At 33.4% G+C, this 16,419-nt stretch overlaps 2 protein-coding genes across 2 annotated transcripts; both read left to right on the plus strand.

Annotated features, from left to right (window-relative positions):
- The first annotated feature begins 318 nt into the window (after window positions 1-318).
- Window positions 319-3,603, plus strand: LOC139484586 (uncharacterized). Its single transcript, XM_071268358.1, has 2 exons — window positions 319-498; window positions 2,535-3,603. The coding sequence occupies exons 1-2, from the start codon at window positions 342-344 to the stop codon at window positions 3,503-3,505; spliced, it is 1,128 nt and encodes a 375-aa protein (XP_071124459.1). The 5' UTR covers window positions 319-341; the 3' UTR covers window positions 3,506-3,603.
- A 6,632-nt stretch (window positions 3,604-10,235) lies between these two features.
- On the plus strand, window positions 10,236-15,729 carry LOC139484584 (TRPM8 channel-associated factor 3-like). Its single transcript, XM_071268356.1, has 5 exons — window positions 10,236-10,322; window positions 11,638-11,791; window positions 12,501-13,930; window positions 14,549-14,794; window positions 15,150-15,729. The coding sequence occupies exons 2-5, from the start codon at window positions 11,650-11,652 to the stop codon at window positions 15,651-15,653; spliced, it is 2,322 nt and encodes a 773-aa protein (XP_071124457.1). The 5' UTR covers window positions 10,236-10,322; window positions 11,638-11,649; the 3' UTR covers window positions 15,654-15,729.
- Window positions 15,730-16,419: the final 690 nt, after the last annotated feature.

Here is a 16,419-nt window from a genome sequence, read left to right on the forward strand (position 1 = left end):
ATTTTTACTTTTTCCTTGAAATAAAATTATATCCTGAATGTAATAACACCGAATTCTGATAATCAATATACTACTGTCCGTGTTTATTTTTCGTCATAGCTTAATCATGAAATCGATACACGAGTTTCTGTCATTATAACGAAAATGTGTTGTGTAATGCATGATTTAAGTTAAATGTTTATATCTAAAATTCTTATTTTGTTTACAGTTCTTGTCTACACATCGGTAAACCAATTTGGTCTTTACATATAAAGCATTTATATTGATGCGTAGTTTTTTGTTAATTATTCATGACAGTTGTTATTTCAGAATCTACAGTAACAGTACAATATACATCAACTATGACAGAGATAGACATCGACATTACTTCGCTCACTACAGTGTTACCGCCTACATTCAAAGCTTCCGTGATGACGTTTGCAGAAAAAGAAACAACATTTGTGATTACTACAAGAAAAATAATAAGCACGACTAAAACGTCTACAGAAAACAACTTAGGTAAAAACTAGATACATATACTCAATTATGTGTGCTTAATAGCCTGTGGTACCTCATGGCGAATCCCACCAAAAACTAGGGGTGATCTCAGGTCAATATGCAAAAAAGTAAAATCACAAAAATACTCAAGTCTGATAAAAATTCAAAGCGCGCGATTCATATACATATAAAATATTATTAGGTTACCATTTGAATGAAAATCGTTGTATGGCAAAATTAATTACCAGATCAAAGAATTGAAAACATTACCCAAATAATTATTTATGTGGCGGAAAAGCTGATGCAAGTTCAAATGATTGAAAACGTTTTATAAATAATATATCATATATCATGTTAGTGCCAGATAGTTGCGGACATAATGCAGATTCCGCCCACTGGTACATGTGATAAGAACATTACCAGTACCAATTTTCCTGCTCCATATGCGCTTTTCGACAATACATGTCTCTTCAGTGTTGCTCGTAACCAAAGTATTTGAAATCCAAAGCTTATATAAAAGATGAAGAAATATATTCAAAAAGGTTGAAAATGTATACCCAAATCCGTGAAAGGAATAAGAGCTTTGCATGAGGGAGACACATTCCTTAATTTTTAATACTTTCTAACATTTTCTAACAGCAAATTTTAAAAACACAACATATCCGTATTTCCATGCCAGTACCGAAGTACTGGCTACAGGGCTGGTGATACCCTCGTGGACTAACAGTCCACCAGTAGATGCATTGACCCGGTGGTAGTAATAACATTAACGGTACCAATTTTTCTGCACCTGACGCACCTGCAAAATATTTGCATGATTAAACACGCAGAGGGATGTTGATTTTCATTCTATGATCTGTAATAGTTTTCCCCATAAGTTAAATCTATGTTGGTGTTCCGATTAGAGCAGGATTTTTGATTAAGTGAGACTATGATCAACGAGACAATTTTGATATATAATCGCATTATAAATTTTGTTCAATAAAGCACAATTCACCAACCTCTCCCGCGTATGGAGAATATATTTCTCAAACAAATTAATGGGCCATGGTATTGTCCAAAAAAGTCAACAGAATAATGTTACTTTCAATTTGTCCTCTCGAACTTCTATTTTTCTTATTGTGTACTTTATTAAGAGATTGTGTATATAGATATACGACGATGTGGTAATGAGACAACTCTCTGTTCAAGTCACAATTTGCAAAAGAAAAAAACATTATAGGTCAAAGAACGGTCTTCAGCACGGCCCCTTTACTCACACCATTATGTTTTACTATATTTACTATTGCTGTTAAAAAAAATATTTTGGGTTTTTTCATCACACAGGTTTGTGAATATAACTACCGTTGACATAAATAAAACAGATATTTCCAGAGTGTCTTTTTTTACTTTGCGGAGTTTGGTATATTTCAGATTCTATATGAAATTTATTGTTCTGTTCTCATAGGCTTGAAAGGTTTAAAAATAGTCGTATTGAATTAAAACATCCATTTGGGTTTAGATACTTAGTTAATATTTCATTGTGATTATTCACATAATGATACGTGTGATATGCGTACATGGAACAATGTTTCTGTTGATGCGATAAAAGTCATAAACTTAAAATCTCAGGCATAAATACGCGCGTCTGCCGTATATACAAAATTTAATCTTGGTATCTATGATGAGTTTATTTACAACCACTGGGTCGACGTCACTGCTGGTGGACGTTTTTGTCCCCGAGGGTATCACCAGCCAGTAGTCAGCACTTTGGTGTTGACATGAATATCAATTATATGGTCATTTTTATAAATTTCCTGTTACAAAACTTTGAATTATTTGGAAACACTAAGGATTTTGCTTATCCCAGAAATAGGTTACCTTAGCCATATTTGGCACAACATTTTGGAATTTTGGGTCCTAAATGTTCTTTAACTTTGTACTTATTTGGCTTTATAACTATTTTGATTTGAGCGTCACTGGTGAGTCTTAAATGTATGTAGACGAAACGCGCGTGTGGCGTATCAAAATATAATTCTGTTACCTTTGATAACTATATTCAGAATGATTCGTTTCAGGATTCAGCAACAGAGAAATAATTGTTTATTCAATTTGTGCCGGTGGGTTTATTTGTGTCATACTTCTTTGCACAGTGTGTCAGCGCCGGTATAAACAGATGTACGGCAACTTTAGACGGTACAAGACTGGGAAGAAAAGACGTAGAAATATACCAGAAGTCTCAATACCGGCAATTCCCCTAGAAGCAAGTGATGGGATATATGAAATCATAGATGAATCGAATATGATAGATAACTTTGAAATAATCAGAAAAAGAAGAAGCTTAGTTTCTTACAACGACGAAAGTTATGTTGAGCCTAACAGTAACGGTTATCTTACTCCTTACCAACCTGTTGATGAAGGGTTGAATACAAATGATTTGAAGGACACTAAATCAGAATCTTCAGAGTTAATTGGTTCAAATGATCAAGGCACAGGTGATTGCGCATCAACTTCGTCAAGCTCGGAGGTAGATGGAAGGAGATCCAGTTATCTAAATCCATACCAGCCAATTGTTCATTCAGGAGATATTCATGAATATTCATCTACTCATAACATGAATGAATCAGGTTCATCAGGGTCAGAAGCAATAACGCGTGAATCTGGTTATCTGAATCCATATCAACCAATCGTTCATTCAGCAGATATTCATGAATATTCATCTACTAATAACATGAATGAATCTGGTTCTTCGGGTTCAGAAACAACAACGCGGGAATCTGGTTATTTGAATCCATATCAATCAATGGTTCCTGACAGGGACTTACATGATTACAAATCTGTCCTCGATTCTACAGTAGGATTCGATTCAGAAGTTTCAGACGAGTGTTCCAAAGAAATAGTTGTACATTCTTATCAAGATCTTAAATCAGAAAGTGATACACACGAGTATAAATCGGTCAGCAGTATGTCAATTGATACAGTGACTAAAGACGATTCTAGTAAAAATGTCCAAATCAAAACAGAAAACGAATATTTGCACATGGAATAAGTTCTTAGTAATAAGAACAATTGACCTATTTATTTTTGCACGGACATGTTACGTTCAATAAAAACAACATGAAATACAAAATGTACAATTAATCATGATTTCGCTTTAAGAAAAGTTCAGCTTAAATAAAAAGCATCTATTAAAAGACACAATAATCTCGTGAAAGCTAACGAAAATTATATAATTGTCTTAGAATGTGATGTTTCTATAGATCTTCGACGAAATGGGCGTACACAGAAGATAGTTGCATAATAAGAAATCATTGTAATAGTTACTTTTTAACATGATGGGGTTCACCTTAAGATTTCAAACTATTAATAGAGAATAAAATTAAAACAACAAAAATAACGAAATCCGAGGAAAGTCCATATTCTACTCCTTTTTTCTAAAAAAAAAAGTCCATCGAAAGGTACCAATATAAATATTCCGTATCAACTTTAAAAAAATAATACATTATGGTCTTGATGTATTGATTCTACGTACTGATGTTATTTACAACCTTAACAACGTGTTATATTGTTCTTTCATTTTTCTTTGTTCAATTATTAATATTACTTTTACTGTTTAGTCTGTTTTGTGTGATATTCATTTGCAGTGGCTCGGTACTTAAACATCCCGTAAAAGTGTTTGTAATATCTTTCATTTTTGCTGGTGTGTTTTGTATATGCGACTTGTTTTGTGTTTCTTTGGTTCTTATAACGTGACTCTTTACTTTTAAAGATCCCGTCGTTATGTTATTGTTCTATTTATAATATTTCGTTATTGTTTTATCATACATTTGAAAATGCTTTAATTGACCGACAAACGACAAAACTATTTTACTCGAATAGTGGTATCAACCATATGTGGATTCTTAAAAATCTAAAGAACTTCTAGACAAATTTGAATCTCGGTCTGTTTTTTTTAATTAATTGTCACATGATAACTTTTGATTTTTTAACCCTGTGTACCATCATTCTCTATATAGTTTTTTTTTAATATACATTGAACGACAAAATTTCTTTCCATGAGACGTTTACATTTTCTGACGTCAAACACACGGAGCAATGAATGTGTTTTCTAATTTGATAGATGCTTTTTTGTGCTTCTTTTGTAAATGTTTGTTTGTTTTGAGGTTGTAATACAGTGATGACTGATGCATCCGTATTCTGACGATGTTACCTATTATGTCTGTTTTATTCACGCATCGTTGTATATATAACGGAATTTGATGCGACGATCAGACTGTCATACAAGTTGTCCAGTCGTTTGATGTGTTTTATCATTTGATTTTGCCATTTGATAAGATGATTTCCAATTTGGATTTTCCTCGAAGTTCAGTATTTTTGTGATTTTACGTTTTATCCAATGACATGATCAAAAGAGTGAAACGCATCGAACGTATAGATAACAACTAACAACTGTCATAGACGTGACTAAGAAAAGGCTTGAGAAATTATTGATAAAGCATTGTTTATAGCTAGCCGATGAAATCATACCTTGTTTAAGTAATCATGTATGGCGTTGTAAATGATTTGAAGGTCCATTTGTTGCTTTTTGATATTTTATGATATTTAATAGTCCACAGCTTGGTTGTATCCATATTTTCAAATTGAAATTTAACAATCACATTTGAAAAAACTCCAATAATTGAGATTCTTCAATATTGCCGGTCTTTTCCATAGAACCTGTGAAGAACTGTTAATTTCAATATCAAAGGCTAAGCACATCAGACAAAATATTTTGTAAATTCAAATTTAAAATCATTGAATTTCAAACTTGATTTTAACGATATTTTGGTGTGTTTTATTTATTCTGAAATGTTTAAATTAAAAATTAAAACAAATTGTTGTTCCTAATTGTACATTAAACAGAAATCCAAATGAATTTCGACATCTTGTTATGCATTGTATAGTTTATATTTCTAGAAGATAAAAATTCTTAATGAAATACATATTATTTCATGGTAAGTAATGTGTTTAATGGAAGTAAGTTTTCTTAATATACAATTTGGATATTAGTATGGCGTTCATTATCACCGGAACTAGTACATATTTGTTTAAGGGCCAGCTGAAGGACGCCTCCGGGTGCGGGATTTTCTTGTTACATTGAAGACCTGTTGGTGACCTTCTGCTGTTGTTTTTTCTATGGTCGGGTTGTTGTCTCTTTGATACATTTCCCATTCCCATTCTCAATTTATTAATCTTAAGCTAAAAGGATAAAGGGAGATTTTCAACGACACACAAAACTCATGGAAGTAATAACTGCACACAAATATATATTTGTACCTATCACGAAATTTGCATGGATGTTTAATGTGTATGAATCCTTACATGGGTTTTATATTTGACCAGTGTTTGTCATTTTGTTTGGTTTCTGCTTATTTATTTTTTTGTAATGTACACACAACTTTTTCATATTTGTAATTTTGCCATTCTAATACTCTTATTATTTCAAAATTTCTGTAAACAGATTGATGTAAATTTTTAGTTTATGAAACGAAGCAACAGGACACAATTCTATTAATGTAGATGTTGTTCATAAGTTTTTCTCATTTTTTTTTAATATAGATAAGACCGTTTGATTTCCTATTTGAATGGTTTACACTTATATATTTATATATATTATTTTCGGCACTATATAGCTGCATGTTCGTTGTTAGCTAATGCTCCGTCTCGAAAGCTGTACTTTGATGAGTTTACTTTGACCTATAATGGAATTACTTTTTAAAATTGTAATGTCTCTGTGGCACCCATATTATGTTTCTTTATATCTATAAGATGTTGTCAAAGGAACATAACCGCCCAATAAAAGCCTTGTAAGCGCTGTAGGCAGTTAACCAAAAATGATTTGAAAGAACAAACATAACACATTTGTATTTTGTGCATTTATGTTTATTTAATGAATTGATAATTACGGCAAACTAATTAATATTTCATCAAGGTTTTCAGAAGCAACGCATTTATCAATGCGTATTTCTTATATCTTTAATGTTAAGTCTCCAGTGTTACAAGATCGCAATGATTGAATGTGTTCTAATTGGGAGTTAACGTTGGTGCCAGTTGACTTTTAGCGGATCAAGTTAATGAAGGACAAGTTTGTAATTAGTATGAATTGACTTGATTCTCTGGAAGGAACGCTGAGTTTGGATTCTACAGTACATAAGGTATGAGACACTAATCAGACAAATGTTTACTACAACAGAGATCAAAGGTGAGGTTTTACTTACCTGTCCATAGTAAATGTAAATGTCCCGAACATTCACCCTAAGCCCATGATATCACTCCATACCAATTTTGGAATAACATGACAGGTGATTTTAAACAGGTGGTCAAAGATTCTTGAACTTTACATTGCTTGAAAGATTTATATGGATTTTTTTAAATGAGCCATCAATGAAAATTTGAAGGCCCAGAAATAATTAAAACAAAAGTGCACACGCTGAAATTTCTTGCCTTCCTAGCTAATTACTGATATTATATATATAAAAAAAAAGAAGATGTGGTATGATTGCCAATGAGACAACTATCCACAAAAGACCAAAAATGACACAAACATTAACAACTATAGGTCACCGTAAGGCCTTCAACAATGAGCAAAGCCCATACCGCATAGTCAGCTATAAAAGGCCCCGATAAGATAATGTAAAACAATTCAAACGAGAAAACTAACGGCCTTATTTATGTAAAAAAAATGTACGAAAAACAAATATGTAGCACATAAACAAACGACAACCACTGAGTTACAGGTGTGTTGATAGTCCTAATTATAAAGCTTTATTACAGCTGTCACATAAACTTTACATTATTCAAGAAAACTAAACATTGACCAATGAACCATGAAAATGAGTCAAGGTCAGATGAACCATGCTAGGCAGGCATGTTCAGCTAACAATTCTTCCATACAACACATATAGTTAACCTCTTGTTTAAAGTTTAAGAAAAACAGACCAAAACACAAAAGTTTAACACTAAGCAATGAACCGTAAATATGAGTTCCAGGTCAAATAAAACCTGCGGACTGACATAAAGTTTATAGAATATTTCCATACACTAAATATAGTTGACCTATTGCATATAGTATAGGAAAAAAAGACCAAAAATCAAAAACTTAACTTTGACCACTGAACCATTAGAATGAGGTCAAGGTCAGATGACACCTGTCAGTTAGACATGTACACCTTGCAATCATTCCATACTCCAAATATACTAGACCTATTGCTTATAGTATCTGAGATATGGACTTGACCACCAACACTTAACCTTGTTCACTGATCTATGAAATGAGGTCAAGGTTAAGTAAAAACTCTTTGACAGGCATGAGGACCTTGCAAGGTATGCACATACCAAATGTAGTTATTTTATTACTTATAATTAGAGAATTTAACATAACAAAACACTAAGTAATGACTGGACCATGAAAATGAGGTCAAGGACATAGGACATGCGACTGACGAAAACTTCGTAACATGAGGCATCCGTACACAAAGTGTGAAGCATCCAGGTCTTCCATCTTCCAAAATATAAAGTTTTTAAGAAGTTAGCTAACGCCGCCGCCACCGCTGCCGCCAAAACACTTTCCCTATGTCGAGCTTTCTGCGACAAAAGTCGCAGGCTCAACAAAAATAACTAAAGTAAACTCAATTAACCGAGTTAAGCCAGACAAATTTTTTGCATCAATAAAATTCTATAATACAAAAGAAATAATTATAACAGAATGCTGTTACGAAGTCTTCCAAACCAAGTTTCCATAATTCGGTATTACCATGGTTGCCTGGAATTGGTTTATTTTAGATATGCAAATGTGACAATGTAGATTGGCCTTGTCTGTCCTTCTATTCTTTTTGAAAAGACGAACTGGAATAAATATGGTTTAGGGGTGGGTATCTCGACCGTTTACAAGTTCTCAAATAGGAGGGGGTGGGGTGACCTTAACTTTACATCTTTACATGAATGTATATGGTTTGGGGTAGGGTTTTCAACCGTTTGTAAATTCTCAAACAGTAGGAGTGGGGTGACCGAACGGACTCCACTTATATTTCATTTCATTTGTTATTTTGTTTCATACATGAACATATGGTTTAGGGTTGTGGAATCCTGATTGTTTACAAGTTCTCAAACAGAACCCAAATGATTTTTATTTTATTTGTATTATTGTCCCATACAAGTATAAATATGGTTAAGGGATGAGGATCCGTTTTGTTTTTATTCATAAATCAACAGCAATAAATTGGCAAGCAGTTAGGGAATAATTTAATAAAGAAAGGAATTTGAATATGCATAATCAACTTTAACTAAAAGGATATCATGATTAACGATACTTCCTTTTTATCGGGCTTTGTATTATGAGAATCAAACGAACGTACGTTTCCTGTGAGTTAAAATTAACGCCAACTTGAACTACTGTACATAACTTTATTTCCTCTATTATAGATTTGTTGTGTACACGAACAATATTCCTGGGCATTTTGCCATTTGTGAAGGACTTGTAATTACAAATTTTCGGCGATAAAATATTTCATACAATTGTTCTTTGACAGCTTGACAGCAAAAACACAGGGGATAATAAACTAGGACGAATTTCTATTTATCATTATTTCCTATGTGCAACTTCAAATATAATGGTTCGTCGTTCGACGATCATCTAAGGTTATTCTGGTCTTATTTTTTTCGTATTCCAGAATAAAAAGTAAGAAAAATAAATAACTAACATATTAGCCTGTTAGTTTATAACAATGACACTTTTTCAGCATTCGTTGGGAAGAACATAAATCTATGGTGCTAGCATAAGGTAGCTTATGTGTTCAATCATATTGTAAAAACAAACGGACCTTCACGGACAGAATGAGTTTTAAAGAGTATTTTGTATTTCGTCATAAAGAAGTCAACTTGTTCATTTTACACTTACATTGTCAAAATATAATCACCTTCATAATATAAAGTTTTTAATGCCTTATATGTTAATACTCGTTTTACAGCTCTCTATTTCTCAGACAAAATATTACAAGTGGTAACCATACAAAAGCCTTTTCGCATTATTTGCTCATCTCCATAACAAAGTTAGTCCAATTCTTTCTTATTAATCTCAAAGGCGAATTATGAGGGAGTAGGGGGGCAGGGGGACCGCCCCCTTTTTTGGTTGCTCATATAGGAAATCACTGAAGCGTGACTGGAGCGGGCCCCCTCTTAGGCAGTCAGTGGGCCCCCATTTATGAAAATTTCTGGATCCGACACTGAATCTGTGAAATATTGAAATAAAATTTAAAGAATCTGTAATTCAAATTTTGACAGGTTCAACAGAAGGTTATAGATTTTCAATATTATTGCAGAGTTTTATATCTTTAAAACACTTATTAAATATAAATTACTGATTATTGTTGCTGAAAACAGACGAAAACAAACGCATATATATAAACGGATCCGGAGTTGATTGTTTATCAACGTGTTTCTACCTTATGCCGTCGTTAATTATATGTCAAGTTCAAAGTTAAACTTTGATTTGCAACAAACATATCGAATTTCAAAATAATAACACACTTATCACAGATCAGTACACGTTTTATTTTTCATAATCGATTGTGTATTATTCTGAAAAGAAACGATATATCAGAGTACAATATTATATTTAGTGTGAAGAACATGTGTATAGTTCAAGTTAAATGATATAATAAATAACTTTGACATATATAATGTCTTGAATATTGAACTCGACGTTCTTGATATTGACAAAATCACACAATAAAAATGACATCATGTTCCAACAGCTGTTAGTATAATGATTTCATGACCAAATTCGGTTTACTGTGTATACTTTGTATTAGAACCTTAAGCTTTATCAGGTATGTTATATTAATATTTATTGGTGTCGGTGTGTGTGTATACATCTTTTCGGTAATAAAAACAGTGCACCTGTTGGTAAAGTTATTGTATCATGATATCCCTGTTCGAGTAAAAAGTACGTTCTCCTTACAGAAAGTTGTTTTAAAATGAGGTGATCACACAAAACAAAAAATAAAATTTTATATAAGCTTTGGATTTCAAATATTTTGGCCACGAGCATCACTGTAGAGACATGCATTGTCAAATGCGCATCTGGTGAAGGAAAATTGGTACTGTTAATGTTATAAAACATGTAAAATAGCACGATCAACATTCAAAGCGAAAGGTGAACACCGTGATGCTTATAGGTAGCAATTCCACTTCCCTAGTGACTCTTGTTGTAATGATCAAGACAAACTCTTCGATTTTAAGTCGTATTTGGCTATGTTACAATTGTTTTTTCTATAATATCATTTCTATACATTGCTATAGGGAAAACGGTACTATCTATTCTGCCATAGGCGACAATGTTAACATTTTCTAAATTTACCACTTTTTAAGATAAAAACCTGGATACAACAGTTAAATGTTGTGTTAGTACTTTATTATTCTGTTTTAAAAATTAAAGCCAAACAGTATCATGACCAACTTCCAACGGAGCTTGTTTAAGTTATCCATGCCCACCGTCATTTTGCACCAAATTTATGAAATTTTGCAAGTCTTTTCGAATAATTCTCTAGAAAATATTTCAATAGGTTTTAAAATTTATATTGTAAATATACACACTGCAGTTATTCATAGATAAATAAAAAGTATATTGTACCTTTACATCCAATCACAACGCTCCTTATTTGACTTCCTGCACCTGCCTTGGGTACACAAAAGGCCAACCTAATGCTTGGAAAATTTAATACTACCGTTTTCCCTATACGGTTCTTGTAATTTCATCTTTATAAATGTTCTGAACACGGATTGGTAAGTGTAATGTAGTGCAGTAAATAAGTTAACATGGTGAACAGTTCTTGCTTGTTTTCATTGTTTTGAATTCAATAAGTCTACACATAGTAGTAGTAAGATTTTTCAAATGTGCGCATGTTGTTTGGAAACACGATCAATCAAGAAATTTAAATGAATTCCATAACTTTTTTGTCACAGTTTTTTAAAAGGAAACAACAAAATATTCTTAGAGATGTTTTATTACATATTCACACCAAAATAAAATGTTTTTTCTTTGGTGCGCACATACATTGTACTTGTCCAATCAATTATGTGCTTAAAAATTGATGTAAAAAAGGTTAACTGCGAAATTGCATAATATATGTCATAATTTTGTAGAAGACAATAGAAATGAAAGACTGGAAAAGAGAGATTCTGGACGGTGTTGACATGGTTTCATTTCCAGGCTGTGTCCCGGGAGTCATTTTTGTTTACGGAGAGAATTCTCAAGCAATCCTTGCAAACAAGAAAGGACACGTTTTATGTGCGGCAGGTTTGTATTCTTTATTGCGCTGATTCTTCTTAATGTTCTATATTGAATACAAATAGGTATATACATGTGTTTTTCCCATGCTGGTCACGTTTCCATCGATATTATACGAATTTCAATTTAAAAAGGTTTTACAATTGTATTGTTCATATGTCATGGTTACATTTGATTCCATTCGGGGTTATTTTTGTGTTTGAACAACGTAACGTCTATGCTTGTAAAAAACTTTGAAAAAGATATCGGCAACATACTTTCAATGTCGACACTGACATATAAATAGCAAAAGACATCAAAACATCATTACATCTAAAAGCGAGGAGGAATATAATGAAAGCAACACCTACTAATCTATAACATATGTTCGTATTTTATGTCATCATCAATTATTGCTCTGAAAATACTGATAAAAAATGACATCGCTATGTTTTGTTGATATATTCAATTGTACTTTTATTTGAGTTTGATAAGAACAATAATACATTCATATTTTATAGTGTATCTTTCTATGGCACATATATGTTGTGATGTTTCCCTAATGCACCTGTCCTAAATCATGGTCCTGATGTTCAGTGGTTGTCGTTTGTTTCACTTTGTGTGGTTTATAAGTGTTTTTTTTTTATTAAATAGATTAGACCGTTGGTTTTCCTATTTGAAGGGTTTTTGTAAATGTAAAAATTAACCATTTATCATATAATACTGTGTATTTTTTCAGCTGAATTTGGTAAAGGAAGACTAATTGTATTTTCACACAATGTATTTGTTAACAGTTTTGGAAAGAATGATACGAAACGTAAAAATAAACGATTCAACGAAAATATCAGAAATTGGATAACGAAAAACACAGACAAGGGAAATGAGATACCTTGTTTTTCTGATTACTGTAATAACTTCGATGAGCTTCCTCCTGAATGTAGAATATTAACATGGAATGGACTTCCGGTTAGGACAGACGATAACAGTGTATTAAAATTACTTGATTGGGTAGAGAGAGGAGGTGGGTTGATATGTGGATTGTGCCCATGGGGATTTGCGGAGGTTTATAAAATAGACGTTGAAAATATACCGCTCAATATCATCTTCAAGGCAATAGGTATCGCTTATGCTGGTAAATTAATGTACAAGAATGATAGCGATTTAGCGGAACTCTTAGTAAAAGACAATATGGCGGATTATGCAAAGCCCAGTGATCTATTTTCAGCAATTAACAAGCACCCAGAAAAGATTAACATATTTGGAGGATTAATACACAGTGTAGTACACTTATCGGAGGAACTATATATCAAACACAAACCACATGTTGTGGAAATGATTCAGAAATTATCACCAGATAACGACCATATACCAACACGGAAAAAACCCGTTGAGTCACATGGCGCCAAAAAAGCTGCGATGCTTATGTGCGATATTATGATCCGAGATGGCATAGAAGGGAATGTAATATTAGCAGAAGGAATTAATGAATTTCCCGGAACATTTGAGAATACACCGGAAGTTCAGTCTATCGAATTGGAATTTTCCTCACAGACACACAAATTTCATTCAACGGGATGTTACCTTCCTGCTGGTTATATTATGGAATTGTCGTGGAGCAAGACGAAAAAACCATGGAATATTATTATTGGTCTGCATGGTGACGAGCTTTACAATACTGATTCTAAGCTAAGACGATGGCCTAAGATCAGAATAAAGAAAGAGCTTAAAACAAACGAATTGGGAAATTTTTCTTCAACACCACTAAACATTTGCAGTCCATTTGGAGGACTGATCTATTTACAGTCGCCTAAAAGTACAAACGATAAATTGAAGTTGAAGCTACACAATGTCGTACCTGCTCCCATATTTACTTACAAAACGGCAGAGACATGGGAAACTGTAGAACGTTACAAGCCAGGGTTATGGTGTGATATCATTGGTGACAAGATAGCCTTGACCTTACCATCCGCGTCAGTAAGACAGCTCTCAGATCCAACAATGACGATGAAAGTTTGGGATTCTGTAGTATCTGCCCACATTGACCTACTTGGGAAGGACCCATCTAATGGTAGAGGACAATGGGTGGTTACAGATGAACAGCCGTCCATTGGTTACATGCATTCTGGTTATCCAATCGTCACCCATCTGGACATGGCAGATCCTAATAAGGTTCGGTTTTAAAATTGACCAAGAAAATATGTTAGAATTTTTTATAATCTGTGCTTTTTTTAGCCTTTTGACTTTTCTTATTTTAGCGTGATTCATGTTTGTTAAACCAAAAATAGAAAGTTATATTGAAGAGTGCCACATGTGGATTTTTATCTGCTCACATGTCCAGCTACATTTAATCCTTCTCAGGTTTAAAGGGGTTTGTGTTGTTCAGTTTTTATTTGTCTATGTTGTCCATGTTTTGGTTGGGCACCAATGTTTGTCTGTTTGTCTGAAAAAATGACGTCCATTATCACTGAACTAGTATACATATTTGTTTAGGGGCCAGCTGAAGGACGCCTCCGGTTACGGGAGTTTCTCGCTGCATTGAAGACCCATTGATGGCTTTCAGTTGTTGTCTGCTCTAAAGTCGGGTAGTTGTCTCTTTGACACATCCTACATTTTCATTCTCAATTTTATTATCATTTTATTAACGAAATTTTGCAAATGGTATGAAGATGTTTTGCCCTATGCCTCAAACGTCTTAGAATTTTATCAAATACCAATATGTTTACAGTGTAGCATTTATTCAAAGACAAAGTTTTATTATTACATGAACCATTTTACATTTGTAATTAGATCTACAAGGACTGCTTCCTATTGTCCAGAGACCACATTCTAAACGTAAACAACAGGAAAGGAAGTTGGGGAATGTTCCATGAACTGGGACATAATTTCCAGGATTCTATGTGGACATGGGGTGGAACGAAGGAGGTGACTTGCAATATATTTACTTTGCATGCTATGGACGTAGTTTGCAATGTGAAACCATGGGAGCATCTCTGGGTCAGAGAAAAGTTCGAAAATGCCAGCATGTATCTCCGGGTAAGATATATCATAAGTTATATCTATTGGTGTTTTTCTCAAATTTATACACAATCCTTCTTCTTGTTTCATCACTGCAAAAAAAATAACCGGTGTTGAAAACGTTTATTTGAAACTTGAAATATACATACCAGCTGCTGATTAATTTATTGTATAAACAAAAGCTTGATTGATTTGTGTCAACCAACAAAACATTACACTTGAACTTTATGTCACAATCATTACCAGATGTTGTATAAATATGGCGGTGATGAGCAATATTATTCTGTCATAATTTATAACAATAAATTTATTCAAAAATCCATAATTTCAAAGGTTTTAATTTGTATAGACATACACACACTTTTGCCTACAGGAAGGAGCAAAGTATGGCAAATGGTGTACTAATGCTGGTATAGCGTTGTTAGTGTACGCACAGTTGGCGAGGGACTTTGGCTTGGGTACTTACAAATCTGTATTCAGGACTTATGATAAACTTCCAAAAGACAAACGACCATCAAACCAGCAGGAAAAAGAGAACATGTGGATACAGACGTTTTCCAATGTAGTCAAGAGGAATCTAAGCCTCGTTTTCGAATTTTGGGGATGGCCGATTCGGGGCTTGGACGATTTGAAAAGGTTTCCTCCATACCTCCCTGATGACGTGACAACACGTGAATTTGCAAAAGACAGAGCGGCAACAATACTTAAAAAGTACGAAAATAATTCTTCTGTTTTCTGTCCTACTCAGAAACCAGCACACACGGACAATGCTTATTGTCCAGGTAAAGGGGGTTCTAATAAGATTGATCAATGTGATGTAAAAGGTAACAGTGTAAAGGAGGATGACAACAGTTCAAGTTCATGCTCTGTTTTATGAGTATTTTAAACACACGGACTTAGATATTCAGTATTTAAAACGCAAGTAAATGTTGAAATAAAAGTGAAGTTCTACATAGTTACTTTTTATTCATCTCTTCTCATGTTGCAAGTTTTGGCAACACTTGAAATAACATAAGATTCAATTTAATGTCTGGAATAACTTTTATTTTAAGCAATGTGGAACAGAGTGCTTCAATGTCCCTTTTCTTGATAGCACTGGGTCGATACCTCTGTTGGATGACTATGAGTACCCAGAGGGTGTCATCAGCTCAGTAGTTAGTAATTCGGTACTGACATGATTTGTAGCAAACCTTTCTAAAAGTGTATGTTTATAAATTTCAATAAAAAAAATGAAACTCAGATTTCAACTCCAGCCTGCAAAGTGGAATGAAGATGGATTTGTCTATTTTGTAGTCTAAATAATTTTAAAATAGCCTTATAATACCATTACTATCGTGAAAATCGTTTGGACTGGTGTTATGAAAATAATTGTGTGAAGTTCTAGATTACATATTTGATACATTAGAGCGTCACTGTTTATGTTCCTGTCGCGTCTGTCGTTGATGTAGGTGTTCCTGATTGTTCTGCGGTTTGCATGCTGTGTCAACTATTATATTATGTTTTTGTATGTGTCTCTGTGTTAATGTGCTTGCATGGGTTTTTGTTTTCATTTTAGCGTAATATTTTAACATTACCGTAAAAGCGGGAGGTTGGCTAGCCATAAAAACAGGTTCAATCCACCATTTTTATCTTAAAATATTCTG

Source organism: Mytilus edulis, chromosome 8 (assembly GCF_963676685.1).
Source record: "Mytilus edulis chromosome 8, xbMytEdul2.2, whole genome shotgun sequence".
Taxonomy (NCBI): domain Eukaryota; kingdom Metazoa; phylum Mollusca; class Bivalvia; order Mytilida; family Mytilidae; genus Mytilus; species Mytilus edulis.